General features: G+C 38.4%; 1 protein-coding gene across 1 annotated transcript in view; it reads left to right on the top strand.

Moving 5' to 3' along the window:
• LOC127633686 (ankyrin repeat and fibronectin type-III domain-containing protein 1-like) overlaps positions 1–23,267 on the top strand; it is a 116,914-nt gene that overhangs the window by 80,599 nt on the left and 13,048 nt on the right. The window contains exons 10-19 of the mRNA XM_052112943.1: positions 1,947–2,141; positions 4,055–4,168; positions 6,911–7,008; positions 7,574–7,664; positions 10,733–10,840; positions 17,465–17,564; positions 17,669–17,801; positions 19,096–19,212; positions 21,030–21,245; positions 21,722–21,888. Of these exons, the coding sequence (XP_051968903.1) occupies positions 1,947–2,141; positions 4,055–4,168; positions 6,911–7,008; positions 7,574–7,664; positions 10,733–10,840; positions 17,465–17,564; positions 17,669–17,801; positions 19,096–19,212; positions 21,030–21,245; positions 21,722–21,888 (1,339 nt within the window). The remainder of the gene's footprint in view (positions 1–1,946; positions 2,142–4,054; positions 4,169–6,910; positions 7,009–7,573; positions 7,665–10,732; positions 10,841–17,464; positions 17,565–17,668; positions 17,802–19,095; positions 19,213–21,029; positions 21,246–21,721; positions 21,889–23,267) is intronic.

The raw sequence follows: 23,267 nt of genomic DNA, 5'->3' as shown, positions 1-23,267 counted from the left end.
TTAAGTATACTTGGTTGTGCTAAAATTGAACTATTTCAAGTATACTTAAGTACACTATAAACATCTACCCTTGTATTTGTGAAATACACAGAATTGACTCAGTGTGAACATATGTTGTATTTTGGTGAAATTACAATTGCAACTCCATTACCCTGTAAGAGTGCTGGACATACATTAATGTTAGACTGATAATATACTGCTGGCCCAAACCACAACTGAATTTCAGCTGGAATTAATATATCTACTTCTGGCACTTGCATTAATAGTATTATAGCATGGGTATTACTGGGAAGAAAGTCAGAGTCTAAGCATAGTGAGTCTTAAAGCACTGTTAATCCACAATGAAAACACTGAAGAATTGCACATTTAAAAGTCCTCTATTATGTCACACAGGATCACACCAATCTCAAAGCAACACTAATCTCACCCAGGCTAACTAAAAAATAACCCCTTTTCATAACATAAAATGACATATTTAGCATTAAGCTGAACTCAAAACATAACTATTATCCAAATTACTTTGAAATGTTGGTTAATAAAAACCCCAAACAGTTCCTAAAACCTACAGACGTACCTCATTAATTATGCAGACACAACAGCCAATAGCAAGTCCTCAAGGAGAAACATCAACAGACGTTACAGTTTATTCCTGTAAATGACTATAATATTATGTAGTTTTAATGCCTGATATTTTACTAAAATAGGTAAATGTACCATTTTGCCCTTTGTGAAATGCAGACGTCTGATTGGTCCATCTATTCACTGATCTACAAAGGCCCCTGGCCATCAGTGGCTAACTTGCGGCTAGCAGAAATGAATAAAAGTGGATGAGGGTGCACTGGCTAGCTGCCACTGCCATTCTGTGTTGTTTGTAGACGTGTGTAGAACCATAAGGAGATGCTCCGTTATACACAATTATAAGTCCAGAAGTTTATGTACTGTAGGTAGTTATAAATTACATGAATGACCAAATGCTGATTGCACAATGTTAACAAGCAAATTATCATTTTACATTCTCTGTTGGTTTTGTGTTTACTCTTCTTTCAAGAGGGAAAATTGTCTTAATTCAAAGTAAGACAAGATTTAGCAGACAAGCAGCAGTAGACAAAGTAGGATAATGAACAAATATTGCTTTGCACCCTATTATTGGGGATGTGGAAATTACCTTACCTCTTCAAGTCACAAAATTTTGAATGCAACAAGCTGCTATAAAATGGAATAAAACACAGGGCATGTTGTACTTGTGTAATGTTGTTGAACACAGACACAAACAACAAAGACTGATTGATACTTTAATAGATAAATAAAGTGGAGATCCATACACAAGAACATGCAGTTGAACCAATTTAGTGTTTCATTAGTATCATCATCAATGGCTTAACAGCTTTTCATTTTGTTGAATGTCTTTTTTGAGCAGTGGTTTGTGTGAACTGAAAATAATGACTTGCATATAGCCAGTCTCTCTCCACAGAAACAGATTAATAAAAAAAATGTTTATTGCATCAACATTCAAACTGTGTAAGTGGACAGTTTTTGACTAACATTTTGTTTAGTTTTGGAAGCTGGATGTAAATTGGATGTACAAAACACTTGGCATACTGACTAGTTAATATTTTAGTGACTTCTTAATGTATACTTTCCCTAATTGAAAAGCTATACTACTTTACTACTTCATTTTTAGTGATCAAAGTTTCTCTGTGTGCATTTGAAGAAAGCATGAAATAGTGTGTACAACACTTGTTATGATAATTAATGTATTTGTAGAATACTTGTATTTTAAATACAATTTGTAATATTACTTCTTCACTAGGTATACACTTAAAATAATTGTGACATTAAATCTTTAACAGAAATGCAAGGTCATCCACAAGCATGAAAACATCTCATTGATCTGAATAAATGAAAAGTATTGCCCTGTAATGGAACTCTCTGTGTGTTTCTTTCAGTTGTCTGTCTTGAGAGCAGAGATGCTCATCTCTCAGCACTGGTGCAGGAAGCCCAAAGGAGAGCCAGTGAGCTGTCTACTCAGGTGATGAGAGAGAGTCTCAGCTTGGAAACATCTGACAAGGAAAAACAGCTCAAAGCCTGGGAGTGGAGATGCAAGCTCTACAAGCGCATGCGCACCGGCTTTGAGCATGCACGTGAGTTCGCAACACACTTGAGTCTGAGTCCAGCCAAATAGTTGGAAAGTCTTAAAGAAAAGGTTCATGCAAAAATTGTAATTCTGTCATCATTTACTCACCCCTACCTCTCACAAAATTAGACATTAGGCAGCATGTCTGATCTTCTATATAAGAAAAGTGGATGGTGATTTATACTGCTAAGCTCCAAAAAGAACAAAAAAGAACCATAAAATATGATAGAAGTAGTCAGTACAAATTGTGCTCTATATTCCAAGTCTTCTGAAGTCAAATGATAGCTATGTGTGAGGAACAGATCAAAGTTTGGATTTTGTTAACTCATAATCAAATCTCATTTGTGGTTTTTTGGTTGCATGATATGCAAGAACCAATAGTATTTGAAGTTAGTGACATCAAACCTGGTCCGACGTGTCTAAAGGCACCAGTTTTAGTGCAAATTATAGCTTTGACAGAAGAGAAGATTATCAGTGAATAATGGCTTAATTTTTGTCTGTTCGTCAAAAGTAAGCACATGGCTTCGATAGACTTGAAATGCTGCACACCTATCCTATAAAATACTTTTAAGATTCTTGAATGGTGCTTTTTTGTCATTTGTGGAGCAAGGCAATACAAATAACGATCCACTTATTTTGAATGGAAGGAGTAGTTGAGAAAAAATTCCTAATGTCTTATTTTGTGTTTCACATAAAAAACAATATTTCAAAAATTTTATTATATGTGGTCAGAATGGCAGGAAAGTGAAAAAAGTAAAAAAAAAAAATCTTTTTTTGGGTGAACTGTTCCTTTGAACCAAGTGCTTAATTTTATTATTACTGTCTCTATCGACTTTTGAAAAGCTTAGCTACCCATATGTCACACTACAATACTTCACTGGCCTTTATTTACTATTGGCCCTGTCTAATCTATCGGCATCTTAGCTTAAATGTCATCTATTCCCATATAGACTCAACCTGTTAACTTTTATTAGAGTGGGAAGTCTCAGCAAATAAGACACTGTGATAATTTGGCCCACAGATATTAAAATCTGCTTTGATGGCCTGAAATGTCTCTTGAGCTGGGAACATACAAAATAGTGTCCCTCTTACCCTCCTGTCAAATTGATTACTTGTTATATCAGGTGACTTTTGTTGGCTTTTCTGTGTAAACAATGTCAAGTGAAGGCAGCCATGACAAATCACAAGGGTGCCATTAGCTATGCTGTGTGCAACAGGTTGCAAGTACAAAATGTAAGCGCTAACAAGGAGTCAGAGGCACATATAAAGTGCAAGTAAACATAGGAAGGAGTTAAAAGATAAAGAAAGACCGTGATATTATGACGCAGTCATATTCACAGCCAAATTCACAGTTTGCATTTCAAGAGGTTTGTTGAAGCTTTACAAACCTTGAATTTGTGCACCTGTATTTACCTCTGTGAATTCATGAATGTATATACAACTGAATGAAACTGCATATAAATATATAATTATATTTTCACTGCTATTGCATTCCACTTACGCAGACGGCACTACCAATTAAACTAACAACAGGTAAACGGACGAGTGACAAAAAAATATTCCATTCCACATCTGATGCTCAAATTACTGGAGACTAGTGTACAATCATATGTTTATCTACGTGTGCAGCAAATATTTTCAGCCTTTAAAGAAGTTTGTCAATATTCATTCTGGCAGGAAATGATTCATCACTTATTTTGAAAGTGTTTTGTTTTGAGAATTCAGGTGGCACTGCTTTTTTTTACCCAATATACACTTGAGCTCTTGCTCCTACAATTCCCACTATTGAATAAACTGTCTTAGATATTTTTGACTTGAATTAATTGTGACATGAAGCATAAGATTGCCATTCAACATTAATAGGCTTTTGAAGGGTCTTGCCAGTGGGATGTTTTGTAACCTTTGACCTGGCTCTTTCAGGGCCACCAGAGGCTCCTTCTGCCGTGCGTCTGAGTGTGACTGGTAGCACATCTCTCACTGTTACCTTTCATGAACCTTCCAGTATGAACTCAGCTGTGGTGACCAAATACAAAGGTTAGTGCATCCCAAATATGCATTATTAGTGTCTGTATTTCACACAACTGGCATCAATAGACATTTCAGTTTTCCCTGTTATGACTATATCAGAGATAAAGTAATTAGCTCACTCTTTGCTCAGGTTTAAAGCATCTAGACCTTTTTTTATTTGCTGGTGTATTAGTTGCATTTAGTTTTCCCCATGATATTCTATTATTAAAATTATAGTTCTCCCAAACATTTCTGTCATTATTTACACACTCTAATATTGCTCCAAACTCATATGACTTCTACAAGCGGGCAAGGGAAACGCGGGTCCGCCGACAGGGGGACCGTACCGTGGGAAATACATCACAGGAAGTTTGCTTGAAAAGGGAACTAAGCCCGTGGAGCCCAACCCCAGTACAGAGCACCTGTAATTCGCAGGCCAGAAGGCTAGGGAGGAGAACATCCAGGGAGTGACGCTTAGTGGCTAACCTGGGATAGAAGGCGCACTTGATCAACTTGGTGAAGGGCGCTGTGTCGGTTGTGCCGCGTTACCGAGTTCTACCGGCTCAGACCTGACAAAACACTGGACGAGACCGACTCAACCCTGAGATTGTAGAATCTGGCGAAGGTATTGGGTGTTGCCCAGCCCGCTGCTCTGCAGATGTCTGCAAGGGAGGTGCCGTTGGCCAGTGCCCACGAGGATGGCACACTTCTCGCAGCCTACTTGCATACTTGCGCAAGCCCCGGGGCCAGCTGTGTGCCTGCGCGTCTGTCCCGAGAGGAGCTCCTGTCAGGGAGTACCAGAGCGGGCAGTGGGAGTTGTCCAGGGAGGCAAAGAGATCTATCTGTGCCATGCCGAATCGGTCCCAGATCAGCTGGACCACCTGGGGGTGGAGCCTCCACTCTCCGCTGGGCGAAACCTGCCAGGTTTCCAGGGATGTGAGTGGCGTGCAGCGACCTGAGTCGTGGCTGACTCCGAAGGAGGAGATGGCGGGCGAGTTGTGACATATGACGAGAGTGCACGCCACCTTGGCGATTTATGTATGCTACAGTCGTGGTGCTGTCTGAATGGATCAATACATGCTTGCACCGGATTAGTGGGAGAAACCTCCGTCGAACGCGAACCGTAGGGAGGGTCGGTGTTGAGGCAAGATGGAAGCGTGGAACCAATCGAGGTCAAACGCTGGTAAGAATGTGTTTGGCGTGAGCATTTTGAACGGGAGTCTGTGCAAAGCCTGGTGGAGAACTCGCAGGTCCAAACCTGAGCGAACGTCTGACTGCCTGGTTCGCCTGTCTCAGGAGCACTTCGGAACTTTCCTGGTCCTGGAAGGGGTCCTGGAGATGGGGGCGTATGCCGCCTGAGAGGTGCTCGACGCTGGGGCTGAGAGCTGGGCCCGGGTTGAGGCGGAGCTACCTGTTGTTTAGCTGCAGGGGGACGCCCTCAGCGAGCAGGCGGTGTGCGCTGGTTTGGCGGTGCCGCTGCAAGATGTGCCATCTGCTTCTTCACTGCCGAAAACTGCTGGCCAAAGTCTTTGACAGTGTCGCCGAAGAGGCCAAGCTGTGACACGGGGGCGTTGAGAAAGCGTGCCTTGTCAACATTGCGCATCTCGACCATGTTCAGCCAGAGGCAATGCTTCTGGACCATCGCCCACCCGAGTGCCTCCGCTGTGACCTTCATGGCTCTGAGAGTGAGGTCGGTGGCAGAGCGCAGTTCTGAAAATTATTTCTTGGTTTATGTGAATTTATGGAAATACAATTGTACATTGTTAGTTCATGCAACATTTTAATCATGTATTAGTATGTTGAAATTAACATTAGTCAAGATTAATAAGTGCTGTGAAAGTATTGTTTATTTTTAGTTCATGTTCACAACTAATATGAATGAATACAACTTTATTGTAAAGTGTTATCAATACATCACAGAAAAGTCTGAAAGGGAAGGTGACAGTTTTGTGAACTGGCCCAAAACCTCTAATTGTAACTGTTTAGCCATAGTTGTTGTGCAGTGTTCATTGTAGGGCTGTCAATCGATTACAAATTTTAATTAAATTAATTACATGGTGTCCTGATTAATTAATCGCATACACAAATATTTGCTGAGAACGCCCATTATATAACAATAATTCAGTATATAATAATTATACATATTTATATCAATATATAATTATACATAGTTATCTTTAAATATTTAAAAATACTCTCTATCTCTTTCTCTCTCTCTCTATATATATATATATATATTCAGCATCAGACATGCTTGTGTAGTGTGTTTGTTGCATCATAAACATAAAATGTTTAGGTCACTGTTTTAAGTTAAATATAGTTTAATACTACATTTTTAAACACATCTTGAGATCCCTTAGTTCGCATTTGCGCTCCTTCAAGTGTTTTGAACGCAAGAACGTAACGCATGTTTGTGTTGTTCTGCCTACTGAAGTGTTTTCTTCACTGTATAAACGTTGCTCATACAGCTGAAATTTCACATACTGCCCTCTGGAGTAAACAGGTGGTACTACAAGGTTGCATTTCTCAGGACTCTTCCTTATTATGGTCCGGGGGTAGTGTGATTAATTGCGTTAATTTTTTTAATGCGTAATTTTTGGTCAAATTAATCTCACTGAATTAACTCGATAAATCGACAGCCCTAGTTCATTGCATCATCATCCTGTTCTGTGGTCTGTTCTATTTTTCTGCCTCTATTTAATTTTTATGGATTACACTGCATTTTTCTGGTTTTTAATACCATACAATGTGTGATGATTTATATTGCAGTGGAATGGAGCTGTCTGAAGGACTTCTCTTTATTAGCCGGAGAGATGGTCCTTGAGAATCTGCAGTCCCTCAAGTGCACAATAACAGGTCTCACAATGGTAAGCTAAAAACAAAGTGTAGTCCATACAGTGAACAGGCTTTGTCTCTGTACAGGTTTTCAAATGCAATATTTTGGACTGACTGTCCATGATAAACTGTGATCCATTTGTTCAAGTTGTTTTTTGCAGTCATGCTTGACTGTGTCCATATCGTGAATGTCTCAAAGTTCGCCAAATACATAGGTGAAAATAAGTGTATTTTAATATAGCTGCATACAACATGACGCTACATATGCTACACATTCTAAATTATGAAAACTACACTTGTATATTTTCATACAAAAATCTTCAACCAGTTTCGTTCTTTTTGCTCTGAATGAACCAACATCAAAAACATTTAGTTTTCAATCCCTGAGTGTGGATGTGATTTCAATCCGATTTGACTGTTCCGACTTAGACGCATTCAAAAAAATCTGATGTACGCATAGGGGTGTGGTTCAAGTTTATAAACATTGGATTTCATGTGGTATTTTGCTGTTCAGACTATAAAAAACTAAACGGATTTGAGTCAGATACACCACAATATGTCTGAACAAAGCCTAAGATGTTTTCTTGTTTGTTACAGGGAAGACAGTACTATGTTCAAGTGTCCGCCTACAATATGAAGGGCTGGGGTCCACCACAACTTTCTCAACCCCCTTCTGCTGTTCCCTCCAGTAAGTTCCATGGGTTACACTTTTTATTAAATGGCCTTAACTACTATGTACTGACATTAAATACATACAAGACTATGTATTTACTGTGTAACTACAAGTTCTGCAGAATTCACACATTTTCTGCTGCTGAGGTTGAGGTACAGGTAGGTTTAGGAGTAAGGGTAGAGTTTGGGTTAGGATTAGAGTTAGGTTTTGGGTTAAGGGTTAGGTTCGGGCTAGGGGTAAAGTTGACATTGTAACTACAAATGTAATTGAATGCAAGGACTTTAAATGCAATTACAATGCAACAACATGTATGTACATAATAAGTACATTGTATCAAATGGTTCATAGTAGTTAAGGCCACCTAATATAAAGTGGGTCCATTCCACAAAGCAACCACAGTTGTAAAGTACTACAGTAAAGGATATTTTCTAGAAAGCACATCACAGTACAACTCAAAACAGCAATGTTTTTCTTTGATTGGAAAATTCTTGAAACTTTGAGGACTGCGTCAGCAAAGCTTTGAGTTCATAATTCAAATATCATGTTTGTCTTTGAGAAGAAAAACATGTATTGATTGTAGCCAACATCCTTGATTGAAGGGCATAGTTATTATTTAACCGTCACGATTTCCTCTCAGCCTACCTTCTCTGAAACTCTCTGTATCTGGCCTTGAGCTTCATCTTTTTTTAAAAAGTGCTGCTAAAGACAAGCTGTGTCACTGGGGGGACAAGATTTGTGTCCGTAAATAACAAATCCAGCATTGTTAAACTGCCCGTATTGCAAAAGGAGAGAATTCTCTGGTAGAAATGGTGAATTTATAACAGAGATTTCAAAAGTAGATTTTAAAGTAACATTACAAGTCTGTACTTGTACATTTTTACCTGCCTATAATACACTGCTGTTTAACTGATTCAACTAATCCATTGCAAATCAAATATACTGTAGTTTTCCTTACTGATTTGGGGTCCTATTTTAAGAGTGCTAGCATTAAGTGCAGCACTATGCCATAAGTCATAAGTGCAAAGTCAGTGGGCATGACCATGAAATTTTGGTATTTTCCGTGCAAGCATGCGCTAAGTCCAGGCGCAAGTAGGTTTGGTGAAATCGCCCTCACAACATGCAAATGGGCTGGATTAAGTGCAATTGAATTCTGAGGTTCTTCTTGGGGCTTTCCACCATCTGCATCCTATTATAGTCCATACCCTGTCAAGCGCCAATATAAACAAAGACAGCACATTCGTAAGAAGTTGGTAGTGTAAATGAACTGTATGCAATGAATTATTAGAAGAACAGAAAATGTATATTAACTACATCCTTGATGAATGCCAGGCATATTTTTATGACAGTGACACACTCCTTTTAAATGCATAGAAAATGTGATTCTCTTCTGAATTTGGATGTACGCTCAGTTAAATTATAGGGAAAGTATTATTAATTATTTTCATCTACTGATACACAAATCATGGCTAGGATTAACAGTGATTGTATCGGCATACCCAATCCAAACATTTTAGTCGCTCTTTCTTCCATCAGCCCCTTTTGAAGTGGCTAACAAATCTCAACAACAGATGGAAAATTACTAGTAGGCTACAAATAAAATAATAAATACATTTTTAAATATATAATAATAATAATACATATAAACATAACAATATAAAATAACTGAGAAAAATAAACCGTGACCTCTAGAAAGTTTAATACAAAACACAAGCAATTACCCCTGAAAAATTGTGATTGTCAAGGATATTATTTGATGTTCTGTATTTTCATAATTTGGACATGAACTTCATTACCACCTGCTGGTGGTATATCCAAACTGCAAATGCATGAACTGAATTTGAACTTTGCGCTGATTTAAGAGGTGGTATTGAAACGTCTTAGCACAATGACTTATTTCTCTGGAAAATAGCAAATTGCGCTTTTCGCCACTTTATTTACATACAATACATCCACAGTTTGAGCGCAAACACTCCCAAACACGGCCATTTGCGATATGCTCCGCTCGAAAATTGGACTTAGAATTAGCACTCTCACGAAAATCAGATAAGATGTAAAAACATTGTAGCATGTTACATGTAGCTCTGCGCTTTGGAAACTCACGAATATAGAACCCATATAGTTCATGTGAGAATGATTGCTGACATATAGTTTAACACAGCATGAACCTTTCAATATTTATTTAAAAGAACAGTTCAAAAGTATGAAAAAGCAAATAACATTCTGTTAAAATGTACTTAATCTTGTCTTAATTTAGAATGTCGTTCCAAACCTGTATGATCTTTCTTACTGAATGTGGAAGTCAAAAGGATGTTTTAATGAAGATTGTGGTCTGTCTTTTCAAATCAATAGCAGTTGACAGTGACTCACTTACTAAAAAGCTAAAAACGACATAAATTAGGTGAATGAGCCTCTCTCATGAATGTGCAATTAGATCAAGATTTTCACTGAAAAATGACTTACATTTCAGGTTGTTGCTCACCAAAACATATTGTTTGCATTCAGATGACTGGGAATATCACGCACAAGTTGCACAGACTAATTTAATTATAATTTTGGGTCCTTTTTAAGCTTTAAAGTGAGTCACTGTCAACTACCATTGTATTGAAAAGACTGCATGCTCATGTATTATATTCATTAAAACATATTATTTTGTGTTCTGCATAAGACAGAAAGTCATTCGGTTTTGGAACGACATGAATATGAGTATATTGTGAATTTTTGGTTTAACTATTTTGCATTTATCCTCTATTAGTAGCTTGTGTCACTTAAATAAATGCTTGAGCAACAATATTTGACCATATTTTTGGATGATTTAAAACTATCCAAATACACAGGACTTCCATAAACATTAAAAAAACAAAAAAAAGCATGTCTGATAATACGTCAGATAGCAACAGTTGGTAGGATTTGTCAGTAGCATTTTTAAGGCGGGGCTTGGCGAAAATTAAATAAAGCCTTTTATAATTACTGCTGAGGGTGCATGAAGCTAACATTGACAGTCTCAGTTTTGCTGGTGTTTTTAATAGCTAGAAAATGACATAATACTAAAAATGAGCTTTTTGTGATATCTCTCTCTGTGTTAGACTGGAAGGACAGTGATGGCAGAGAGAGCAGAAGGAGAGGTCAGATCGAGGCCATGGAGAGGCTCTTACAGCAGGTTCGAGCCACCCATCAGCACTACTGCTGCGGAGGTACACACTCGCACACCCACACACACACATACAACTCTCTCTCAGATTCAAAATATACTCTACACAAGTATGTGAACGCAGACGCTTCTTGCTACACAAGCTCAATTTCACACACCATTAACACACCGTTTCGACACGTGCGAGCGCAATTCATGTCCGAACGCATCTTAAGCACATGCATTCCCAGCATTTTGCTAAAGCAGGTATTGGTGTAAACAAGCAACATCTGGTTCAATGGCAAAGACATTTGAATGTAACACTATCCCCGTTTGAGTACCTTGTATATTTTCTCCGCTCGGTGTTGTTGTGATTTAGGATTGTGACAGCAGAATAATCCATTTAAAAAAAAATCTGTTTTACGAGCTTGGTTTGATTAAACATTTATATTTGGAATCCTTCATTTCATCCCATTTGTCTTTAAATGACATAATTATGATCCCTCATATCAACCTGGTCCTCCTACCTCCCTTCACAGTATTATAAATGGGGTAGTAAGTCTGGTGTTTTGCTGATGTAGTGTAGATGTGTTTAATCATGTTTGGATTATGTGAGCCCATGTGAGCCCAGAAACCTATTATAAATGATCCAAAATGTTGTGAATCTCATCCCTGCTGCATTGTGCTCGCTGTGCAAACACAGGAAGACTTGACATCAGAACAGGAAGCTCAGATGTGTTGAACAGATGAGTTCATTCTCATCAGCTCAGTTTTTTTTTCGTTAAGCTGGTGCAAGTCTTTAATGCCAGCTCTTTTATTTGTTCTCTTTATTATGTTTTCGCCTGTCTCTTATAATGCTCTCTCTCTCTTTCCTACTGTGGAATGATTTTTTATTTTTATTTCAGTGCTACAACCTGCATCTCATTCACTAACTACACTCAATCCAGTTTTACCATGTGCAAAATGTGCACAAAGTGCTCTACGTCATGGGTAATTAAAGTATCATTGTCCGACTTTTCAGCGCAAACTCAACTCCTTCCTTTGTAACTTAGACTTATTATTATGGATCACATAATGTTTTTGAAAAATGTACACTATTGTCCTGGTGCAGTGACTCTAGGGCAGCTCGTTATTCATCAAATGGCTCAGGCAGCCTCAGCTTACTGTTCTTGACAGACAGACAGTGCTGACAGAAGTGGAACCCGACGTGATGTTCTGCTGTTGTAGCCCATCCACTTCAAGGTTTGACGTGTTGTACATTCAGAGATTCTATTTTGCTCACTACAATTGTACAGAGTGGTTATCAGAGTTACCTTAGCCTTTCTATCAGCTGAACTAGTCTGGCCATTCACCTTTGACCTCTCTCAACAAGGCATTTCCATCTGCAGATCTGCTGCACATTGAGTTACCTCTTGTGACTGTTCAGCAGTTACAGAAAAACTTAAACCAGTCCGTCTGGCACCATCAATCATACCACAGTCGAGATCACTGAAATCACATTTTTCCCCATTCTGATGGTTGATGTGAACATTATGTGAAGTCCCTAACCCATATCTGCATGATTTTATGCATTACATTGCTGCCACACGATTGGGTGATTAGATAATCGCATGAATAAGTAGGTGTACAGGTGTTCATAATAAAGTGCTCAGTGAGCAGTATATCCAGACATGAGGTGTAAAAAGGACACATTCAATATTTTAAATAGCCAATTCAGATTGCAGTATGCTGTACAGTCTAAGCAAAGTGGAAGATTGCTGATAGTCTGCTACATTTTCCACAATCTAGTACAGAGAACCAATCCCCAATCCCCAAAGAATTGCAGTGTGCAGATCAGATTTGAGTTTGTGTTGTTACCTCATTTGCATAATTCGTTAAGTGATTTGTGTGTTAAAATGGTGCAGACAGTGCATGCAAATAAATGCCTCTATTGGCGAGCACAATATATTCTTAGTAGAAACAGACTGATATATCAATTAGGCAGATAAAATGTCCGAAATCTGGCCATTTAAGATTATCGCCTTCGGCTGAAAACCATGCCTAAAATGTTACATCGCCCTTGTGTCATTCCAAAGTCCACTAATGGCTATGTCAATAATAATGCACAATTTAAGAATTTATTTTTTCAAATGTCAGTGTATACTGGATGTCTACATCTCAATTGCTATAATTGTATTGGCCTATATATCGGCATTATATCGGCAATTGGATACACTGCTCTCTAGTCATCGTTATCAGTACTGGCTATTGAAAATCCCATATTATTCAACCACTAATTCTTAGTCAATTCCCCTGTCTGCCTCTTTCTTTTTTGCTCCCTCTTTCTCCCCCATCTCCCCACACAGAGCTCCATCCCATCATGCTCTCATCTTCTAAGTCCTCACTTCTTCCAGTAGATTAACTCTGTATTAAAGTGAAGAAATGACGCGTGGTCAAAGTGTTTTGACTCCAGTATAGCCATTTAAAGCCGCATGAATACGCCTTCTCAGTATTCCTGCAGCCCGCCCCGCTACGCTCTTCAAACGAGGGGCACAGAGTGAGGGAGGTCAGAGTACGAGCAAATAAATAATATTTTAATACATTTATACATTTTGGATTTTAACATCTTTGTGTCAAACATGTCGCCCGTATACTGCTGCATGTATACAAGTCCCGGGGCCTGGGCACAGACACCTTTGAAACGAGGGATTCTGGACGTAGCGTGAAGAGCAGACAGTCTGCTTTGGCCTCAAGCCCACTTCCAAAACCAGAGGCCGGCTGCCGAGGTATAGAAGAAGGTTGTTCCTGGTGCTGACAGTACTCCACCGCTCACAAACAGCAACTTCATTAGGGAGCTATGCAGCCAGCCACAAGCGGGAGGAGGTAGAGTGAAAAAACTGCATCACTCATCTGTTTAGAAGTCAACACTAATGATGTCAGAGCGATGGTTGCCAGCATCTTAAACAGTAGAATTGATTCTACAAGAAAAACACAGTTTGAGACTTTTTTATTGACGTGGAAAGCAGGAAAGCAGAAAAAATAGAAGAGCTTCTTTCGGCATATGCACTTTTTGAGATTTTAAAGGGATAGTTCATTCAAAAAGAAAAATATTGTGATTTTTATTTACCCTCATGTTGTTCTGGATCCATAAGATGTTCTTTCGTGGAACACAAAAGAAGATGTGAGGCAGAATGTTGGCCTCAGTCACCATTAATTCTCAATACAAATTGTTTTTCATACAACGAAAATGAAGGTGACTGAGGCTTACATTTTGCCTAAAATCTCCTCTTTACTTACATGAGTGTTGAAAGTTTTCATTTTTGGGTGAACTATCACTTTAAAGGAATTTTCCAGGTTCAACACAAGTTAAGCTCAATTGACAGCATTTGTGGCAAAATGTTTCGACTCGGCCCTCCTTTTCTTTAAAATATCTATCTTTTTTAAATCGAGGTTCCAATGAGGCAACTACAATGGAAGTGAATTGGGCTAATTTTTGCAGGGATAAAAGGTTGAAATTTGCAGCTTATAATTTGATAAAAGCACTTGCATTCATTCGTCTTTTAAAACACATGCGTTATTTGAGCTGTAAAGTTATATAAATGGTCAATTTATGTCATTTTAGGGTTTGTTGACATTACATCGTCATTGCAACGAAGTTGTAAAGTTTACCATGGCCATGACCAGAAAAGGTTTGAAAGCAATTTTATCATACTAAAATCATGTTCACATACAAATTATTTAATTCTTGTGGCTTTTAATTAAGGATTTTAATTGGCCCCATTCACTTCCATTGTAAGTGCCTCAGTGTAACCCAGATTTTAGATTTTTTTAAAGAAAAGGTAGGTCTAGTCAAAATATTTTTTTGTTGTAATCAACATTATGCCACAAATGCTGTCAATTGAGCTTAACTTGTATTGAACCCATAATATTCCTTTAAGCATGCTGAGACAATGCATCTCTCTGTGTCTGTTTTAATTTGAGAAGAAATGTTTGTGTACTGACAAAAAAACAGTCATTATCTTAATCAGTATTTTTTCCTTATTTTAACAAGTCACTAAGTTTACCTGAAAAGCAGAATTCTGGAATATAATAAGACTTGTTTTTAAATAATAGCCTATAGCTTGAATTAAGTTTATTTCTCTACCCCAGTAACAATTTTTTTTTCTTATTTTAAGTATAAACCTCACCATATTTTGTTAAGAAAAATAATCTAACTCGATTTTTTAATTAAAAAATTTAAAAAGGATTCAAGCAAGAAAAAAATTCTGATGAAGAAAATCTTTTGCAGTGTGTGATAATGTCCCTCTAAGCACACATGCTGACAGGGGCAATGTATTTACATTGGTTATTTTTGGAGTGATGGCTTTCGAAAATAAATCTGCAAAATTAATCAGCACTGGTACAATGACACCACTATAAAAACCACTCCGAAAAAAAATGCAGCCCATTTAAGGAGAGGTTATCTTAATTTATGATGTGTATATGTGGAGCTGAGAGCTCGCTCTTAAGCCGAGGGGTGTGTGTGTGTGTGTGTGTGTGTGTGTGTGTGTGTGTGTGTGTGTGTGTGTGTGTGTGTGTGTGTGTGTGTGTGTGTGCACGTTGCGCACACAGCTCCCAGTGTTCCTGCAAGAGACACAGCAACACCCACACATACACGCGATCGCTCACACGCGCACCTCCGTGCTCAGCCGTGGCTATGTAAGCGCTTTCTGTCAGCGAGGGCCTGGAAAGTCTGGCCACGATCGTTATGGATGAGCTTGCCCGCTTCGCGTATGTTGAAAAGGGTCTGTTGACCCCCGCTAAATTAGTTTGAAAATGAAGAATGCTACCAGTGCTCGCCGTCTCTCTAACTCTCACTCACCTCATTTCATGGTTGCACTCAATGTGTGCAGTAGACAGATGGATTGCCAAGTCATTAATCAAATGCGATCTATTTTCTTGCATTCATAAATGAAAAGGCATTTCTTTATTTATTTAGTGTGACAGTTTGGCGGCACAGGAGGCCAACGCACTCATGTCTGATAATCTGCTTGTCAAAGCCAGTTAACCTTCTGAGTGAGAAATAAATAAAAATTCTGCACTCAACTTATCAACACGTGCAATAGCGCAGCTGGCTTTATTTGTGGAGACTGCAAACTGCCTCTTGCAAACACATAAAATGGCTAAAACAAATTTAATGTATTTCCAAAGTGGGTTAAGTTCTCACTTTAACTGTGTGATACAAAATTGTGGTTGACATTCAAGTCAAGTTCTGGGAGTCTGGTGGTGACCCACAGGACAAAAATAAATAAATAAAAAGTTCACAAATCACCAATGAGATTTCAGTCTGCATTGGGATTAAAGTGAGAGCAAATTGAGACTTGTCCTCAAGTTTCCTGCCTCTCAAATATTTCTCATGAGAAAAAGACCCCAGTATACCTAAACAATGTCAATCTGTATTCAGATTTACCATGGAAACAAAGTCTGCACTCAAAAATCCACTAATTTCTCATTTCACCAAATATTTCTCATAAAATTCTTTCAAGAACAAATTATCTGAGCTATGCTATCACCATTAATTGTATAGCTCTATACTCTGATTGTATGTCAACAAGTGTCCATTTATATTTCTGCCAAGGAGTATGTGGAGAAACATACGAGACAATAACTGAGATTATCATTAAGTCTCCAGAGCTATGAAAGAGCAACTTGACTCTTTTTCAACTGGGACGTAATTGTCCTGGGATTCCAGTAAGCCAGAGTTGCAGCTCTGAGGTTACGTTATGTACTGTAGATATCTAGCCAAGCAGGAAACAATCAGGGCCTTTTGTGTGCACATCTGTCCTATCTTTAATCAGGTACTGTTGACCATCGCCACTGTAGGTTCAAAAGGGTCAAGGGTTAACCTTCTTATTGGACTTGCAAGACACATTATTCCTCTGGGGAGTTGATAGTGATTTTCAAATGGAAAATCTGCCTTCCTACCTCCCTTTCTAGTCACAGAGACTAGTGCTAGCGTGATTGCTCTCACGGTGACTTGCTTGCTCTGACGGCCACTTTCACATTGTAAACAGCTTCTCAGCCAAATGGATTGTTCCATCTGCCCTGCTGTTTACATGGGGGCAATTACGTGATGCTTAATTTCATGAAAACAAGGATGTCTGAAGATTGGCATCGCTGAAATTTGGGCTGATATGGCTGTGCTTGAAGCGGGAGATACGCTGCTGAAATGTTCCAGATAACCGGTTTGTCGGTGGCCAAGGTTCTTTCTGTCCGTCTCCTATGTTTATTTCATCATTCAGCATGTTGTTTGGTCTTTAAATTGTCCATCTGTTGCTTCTGCTTTTGAAAATGTTGTATAATTTCGAACACGTCAAGGCTAGGAGTGCTTTCAAGCAGTTCTGAAGTGCCGATCTCCACTGAAGCGCAATGATTATTTGCATAGTCGACCTTTTTCTGCTTTTACATTGTATAACTCACTTTCTGTGTCACATAAAAAATTCTACCAATACTGATTATGCTGGCTTTCTGAATCTAACCCTGACCCTGATCCATCCATCCATCCATCCATCCCTTTGTCTGTGAGCCTGTATAACCTTAAAAACTTTAACTTAAAAACTATTTTTAACTTTCAGGCTTTTGTCAAGCCAAGTTTACCTTGACAAACATTCCTTTTCTAGTTATATAGATGTTAGTTCATATTTACACCTTTTTTAACTTATTTTTCCAGATTCATCAAAGCTACAGAATCCCAGTCGAAAACAGTCAGTGTCCCGAAGCCTAAAACATCTTTTTCACTCCTCTACTAAATTTGTCAAGAGTCTCAGAAGGTAGTATCAGCATATTACAGATAATCCACATTACAGAATTCACATTATAGCTGAATATGTTGAATGCCCCTTGTTCTGAACGGGTTCTCTCTGCTGTTTTCTAGAGGAGTTTATATAGCTTCAGTATTTTACCATAAGGACAGTCTGCTAGTGACTAATGAGGATCAGATCCCCATCGTGAAGGTGGACGACTCGTACAGCAGCTCCCTCATGCAGGACTTTCTGTGGTTTACTAAGGTATGTAAAAACATACAGTCAACCACAACATTAAGCAGTCAACATGGAGATACTGCAATGAAAGAACATGCATTTTGTGAAAGTTGAACTGAAACATACATTTTCAATGTTCTCTTAACAGATCTCTTTGACAAGTGTCAATATTTTTGTTGTTTTCTTCCAAATACTTAGTGTCCTAAATATATTCTGTCAAAGTGAACAGCCACCACGCTTTTGACATTGAAATGCATGTTTGTAATTAGCCCATCACTACAAGGCTAAAGTGGTGTGAGCCTTGTAGTGATGAAGAAGTAGAGAATGTACTAGCAGAAAATAGCTCTTTGTTTGATAGTCAGATGTTTCAAGTTGAATATTTTAAGTTGAGATTGGAGATAAAGGTGCACATACTGATGTAGCCTCTCAGCATTTTAAGCATTTGTGTCCACATCCGTGTTGATTTTACAAATTTCTCATCTCATGATAAGCAATTGTAATCAGCGCCAGTTTTAAAGAGACATTGAAAGGGGGGCTGAAGGGTCTCATGGGATGTTATAAAATAATAATTCCCATGTCCTTCTGAAGCATCTAATTCTGGAGTTCATATTGTCTTTGTCTCTCTGTTGCTGTGTTTTCTGTTCAACCTGATAAATTAATACTAATGGCTGGTAACTAATAGACAAATTAGTAACTGTAACAGGTAAAGGACAGGCAAGAACGAGGCGGAAACCAGCTGAACAGTCAACATAAAGTTTAATGAGAAACTCAACATAAACCAAACGTAAACAAACACATGCACATGCAGCGTGGCCATGTACGCCTCTCTCTCTCTCTCTCTCTCTCTCTCTCTCTCAAACTGGCGTCTCTGGCTCCCCTTTACCTCACTCTCCTGCTGATTATCTGATCCAGCCGTGCACCCACGTCATACTCCTCCCATGCCCGATTTAAGTCAGGTGCCACCAGACTGACTCTGGTGGCACTTCTTGCTGTCCTGTCAGGCGGTGATCCACGCCACCTCCTCGGAACCTGGGGAGAGACGAGGGGAGGCATGGGGAGAGGGAAAGGGCGAGTGGGAGACACAGTGAGAGAGAGAGAGGAGAAAGAGAGAAAAACTTGCTCGCTGGTCCCCAGACAAATATAAATAATGACTAGGTATGAATGTGGAAAAAAGTAATAATAAAGAATGAGTGATAGTGTAGTCCAGTACATCTAGAATATAATTCTGCACTCAAGTGCTGTGGCATTCATTCACAGACTTTGAATGATGTTGAGGAATTAAATAGCTTTCTCTAACTTCACGATTGTGGGTGTTTTGCAGCTGTCTTGTATGTGGGAGGACGTCCGGTGGCTCAGACAAAGCCTGGCAGTCTCCACCTCATCCTCTTCCACACTGCAGTCCAGACAGAAGATGCTGGCAGCCGCTGGCCAACTGCAGGTCTGCCAGCCCGTGATTAGCCTTGCTAAAAATGTATTATTAAAATGGGATTTGATCTCATCTCAAATTGAAATTGAGTGGAATAATCCCTTATGTGGGATTCTGAGCAGTGTGTGAGGCTCTGTGTAAGTGTTAGTGCATATTTTATATTGCATAAAAATTATTCTGGCTGGCGTGCTCCTAGTAGATTTATTTATTAAAGAAATTTAATTGTTTTGTAGTTACATTGTCAAATGTTTCAAATAACATGTAACTGTTAAAAACACTTAAAGCACATAATAAAATATAAAATTTAATTTCTGCTTTAAAGATGCATTCAGCAATTTTTTGAAGTATGTCGAAGGAACATACATTGGCTTACAGTGACACATAGTGGCCTGGAAGCTGCATCATTCAAATTCAGTAGTTTTCAGTAACAGATGCCATTGTACACATTCACTATGCACACTAAGACAGTATTTTTTTTAATCCATGAATGAAAGTCTCCTATAACAGGGCAGTTACTGAGATTAAGAAAGTAGTATTTAGCTGGTCATGTGATCCTAACATGGCGCCCTGCCCCATGTAGAATAAAATCGTTTTTATAAGGTTACTGATATGACTGAATTCTTAATCTCACATGAGTGGTCATGATTTCATATATACGTTTCAATATTACTAGTAATTTCTTTAGAAGTAAAACATAAAAAATTTAGAAAGAAATTACTGAGTGCACCTTTAAAGGTACAGTGTGGAATTCTGGGCTCTCTTTCGCCATCTGCTTATTTATGGGCGGAACATTGTTTTTTTGTTACTAAGTTTATCACTGCTCTTCTGTGTGGATGAACCTTATGGTGTGAGGCATACCCATGGTTGTGATCATCATATTGGAGCAATTCTGACAAGCTACACTAAGATTTACTAAGTGAGAATGTGCTGTAAGGCATATACCCAAAAATGGTGTCATATGAGCTAGAAAGTAGCATATCTGCCATGCTTGTAGCCAGATCAGAGATCTTCTATACTGAGATAACAAACGACGTGTTTTTAGCACAGGAGAGAGTGTAACGGTCAACTAGCATGTTATGACAGTAAGTTACCGTTTGCAGATACCATACAAATGAATTGGGAGAGACATAAACTGACACCTACCTGTCGCAAAACTGTCCATGTCTAATAAAACAGCAATTTTATTGTAGTAAACTTCACTTTTAGTTTATTCCAAAAGGATTGTTTAGTGTAAAACATGTTGGAAATCAGCAGACAGGCGGTCAGTTCATTAAGTGTTTAGCTGTTTCCTCACAAACGCAGTTCACACTGATGCATTGCCTCCATAGACATTAATCCCAAAAAAAAATGGCCTCTTGTCTCCTCACCAGTGTACTTCCCATATAATGTATATGGGACCGCCGTGTTATGCAGTGCTTTGCTAACTTGTAGCGTCCCCTTGATAGAAGGTCTCTGGACAGACCTTCTTTTGTAGTTTGGACATAATTAAACCACTAGGATGAATGACCGAAGCCAGAAATTTCTCACCAAATCGAATCAACATCTCTAAATGAAAAATATTTATTGTAGACTTACCACAGAGAGGACGGCTGCTTAATTTTTTAATTGTGCTTATTCTGTTACTTTGAATTGAATTACTGATTAAGAAAATGTAGTTGAATCTCTGAAAACTTTAACATTTTAGAAGAAATTACTGAAATTATTGTGACATGTTAAATTAATAAAACAAAGATGTTGGCTTTACTGTGTTGCTTTTTTTTCTTTGGCATTATTAGTATTCCAGAGTACTTCTCTTCAGATCTTGGCTATTTCTCTATCCCTACAAACAGAACCTACTGGGCACTCACAACTTGGGCCGAGTCCACTATGAGCCCATTAAGGATCGCCATGGCAACGTGCTGCTGGTTACGGTGAGGGAGATGGACAGCCTCTACTCTATTTTCAATGGGAAGTGGATGCAGGTATCCAAACTGCAGAGTCAGAGGAAGTCTCTTTCCACCCCTGAGGAACCCTATGCCCTGGACATTCTTGTAATCACCATACAGGTAACACAGAATGACAACAAATATGATTTCATAAACCTCTGCAACATCAGTTTGCATGATCTTGTTTGGTACTGTAGATTTTATTAGCGTTGCATGGTGCACAACTTGTCTGACACTGTTTGAGCTACAGACATGAATGATACCCAAAAGCATGTGGCTTGTTGAGGAGAGGTGTGCTATTACTTTTTAAGCGATCAGACTTTTCACCTGTCGGACATTAAAACATGCGATAAAACGTTCATTATAAGTTCCATATATAGGGACCAGAATGTCATATAGATACAGGGGCCAATTTAACTTGGGCCAAGCAATCGGGTAAACATTTGAATAAGTAATCTACATAACATGGCAACCACATAGTAATACCATAGCAACCACACTCAATAATTTAGCATTGTGTCAGCAAGTCTTTCTTGGAAAGCACATTTTCTTCAGATAATTCCAAAATGTCGTTCAACCTATTGATCTGATCATAGGACATTCTGGCTTACCAGAGACGCAGTCAGCACCGATTGTCTTCTGGGCTTTATCTGGGTTACCTGAAGCTCAGCAGCTCTGTGGATCAGATCAAGGTTCTGGTTCCTCAACGGATGCCTAACATGCTCTGCCACACCAAGATACGAGACAACTGGAATGTGTCAAGGTAATTTAGAATTTACCTCAGCATTTTATTGACTTTACTGTGAAATTGATTTATTTCCCATACTGTGTCAGAAACAGGCCCTATGCGACAGGTTTTCACCTACAAGTGATTTGTCTGACGACAATGAACATGAAACTGCTGCACAACGCAGCACAATCACAGACAATCAGAACATATTTGATAATTAATCCACAGATATAGGGGAAGGATTTTGGAATGAGATTTCACAGTGGGTGGGGCTAACTAGCACAAAAATAAAAACCATCATGTTATGTCAAACTTAAACTCAAGAAAAACTAATGGGACATGGTGCTATTACTGTTGGTCTTCATCACACTACAGCAAGAATATTATGCAGTCCCTTCTAAGAAGCCATTATTTTATTTCAAATATCAAAAAAAAAAACACTACCTTAGCTTGCAAAACACGAAACATTGCTAATCAATTTTGTATCGTGCTTTGCAAGCTATGGTAGTGTGCAGGATTTTTTTCTCTTATTTGCCATAAAAGCTCTTGCCTTACGCACCTCCCTATACCTTTTCAGGTGATTTATTACGAGAGATATCTCAATCTTACAAAAATAAATTGCATTGGAATCTTTTGAAATACACAGCACAAATAAGTCTGTATTTAACAAGGTTCCCACACTTCCTGGAAATCTTGGAAAACCTGGGATTTGGCAATGCAGTTTTCCAGTCATAAAAAATTTGAAAAATACCTAAATGTCCTGGAAAATAATTATTTGTCCTGGAATGTATTTAAGTATAATAAAACTTCTTGATTTTTTCGCTGACAAGGTTTTTGTAGTATGTAAAATGATTGATAATAGTGCAAAATATTTTCGCAATGTGGAAAACATGGAAGGAATTACTGAATCCAGTCATAAAAGTTGCATTTATCTGTACAATGTTAAATGTCAATGCATTTGACATATTTGGGACAAAAGTGAATTTATGAATGCACAATTAAATAATAATGAAACATTTTAAAAATATCAGTACATCTATATGTGATTTTTAAACCACAAAAGGCTGCAATTCAATTAAGTAAATATATAATCTGCATGTGCTGAGTGCTTCAAAAGGAATGTGTGAAGCCGGCCTCTCATACACTGAAAGCACCTCATCATGAGGTGTATAGTAGATGACAGTGAGCATAGCACTCTGAAGCATGCAGCAAATATGGTCTATATTTTTATTTTAAAGAAATCACTGCATTTTTTGTTGTAATAATCACACTGGGCCATGTAGAAAACGGCTTACCTGGAGGTAAGAAAGTGCTGTCAAAAATGCACAGAAACACTCAAATAAAAGCTAGTTTTAGATGTGTGAAATTGGAATGTGATTGGGTGTGAATGATCATGATTAATGTAATTAAAT

Source organism: Xyrauchen texanus, chromosome 40, assembly GCF_025860055.1.
Source record: "Xyrauchen texanus isolate HMW12.3.18 chromosome 40, RBS_HiC_50CHRs, whole genome shotgun sequence".
Taxonomy (NCBI): Eukaryota; Metazoa; Chordata; class Actinopteri; order Cypriniformes; family Catostomidae; genus Xyrauchen; species Xyrauchen texanus.
The sequence above is the reverse complement of the archived record's forward strand: the minus strand, read 5'-3'. Positions and strand labels throughout refer to the sequence as shown.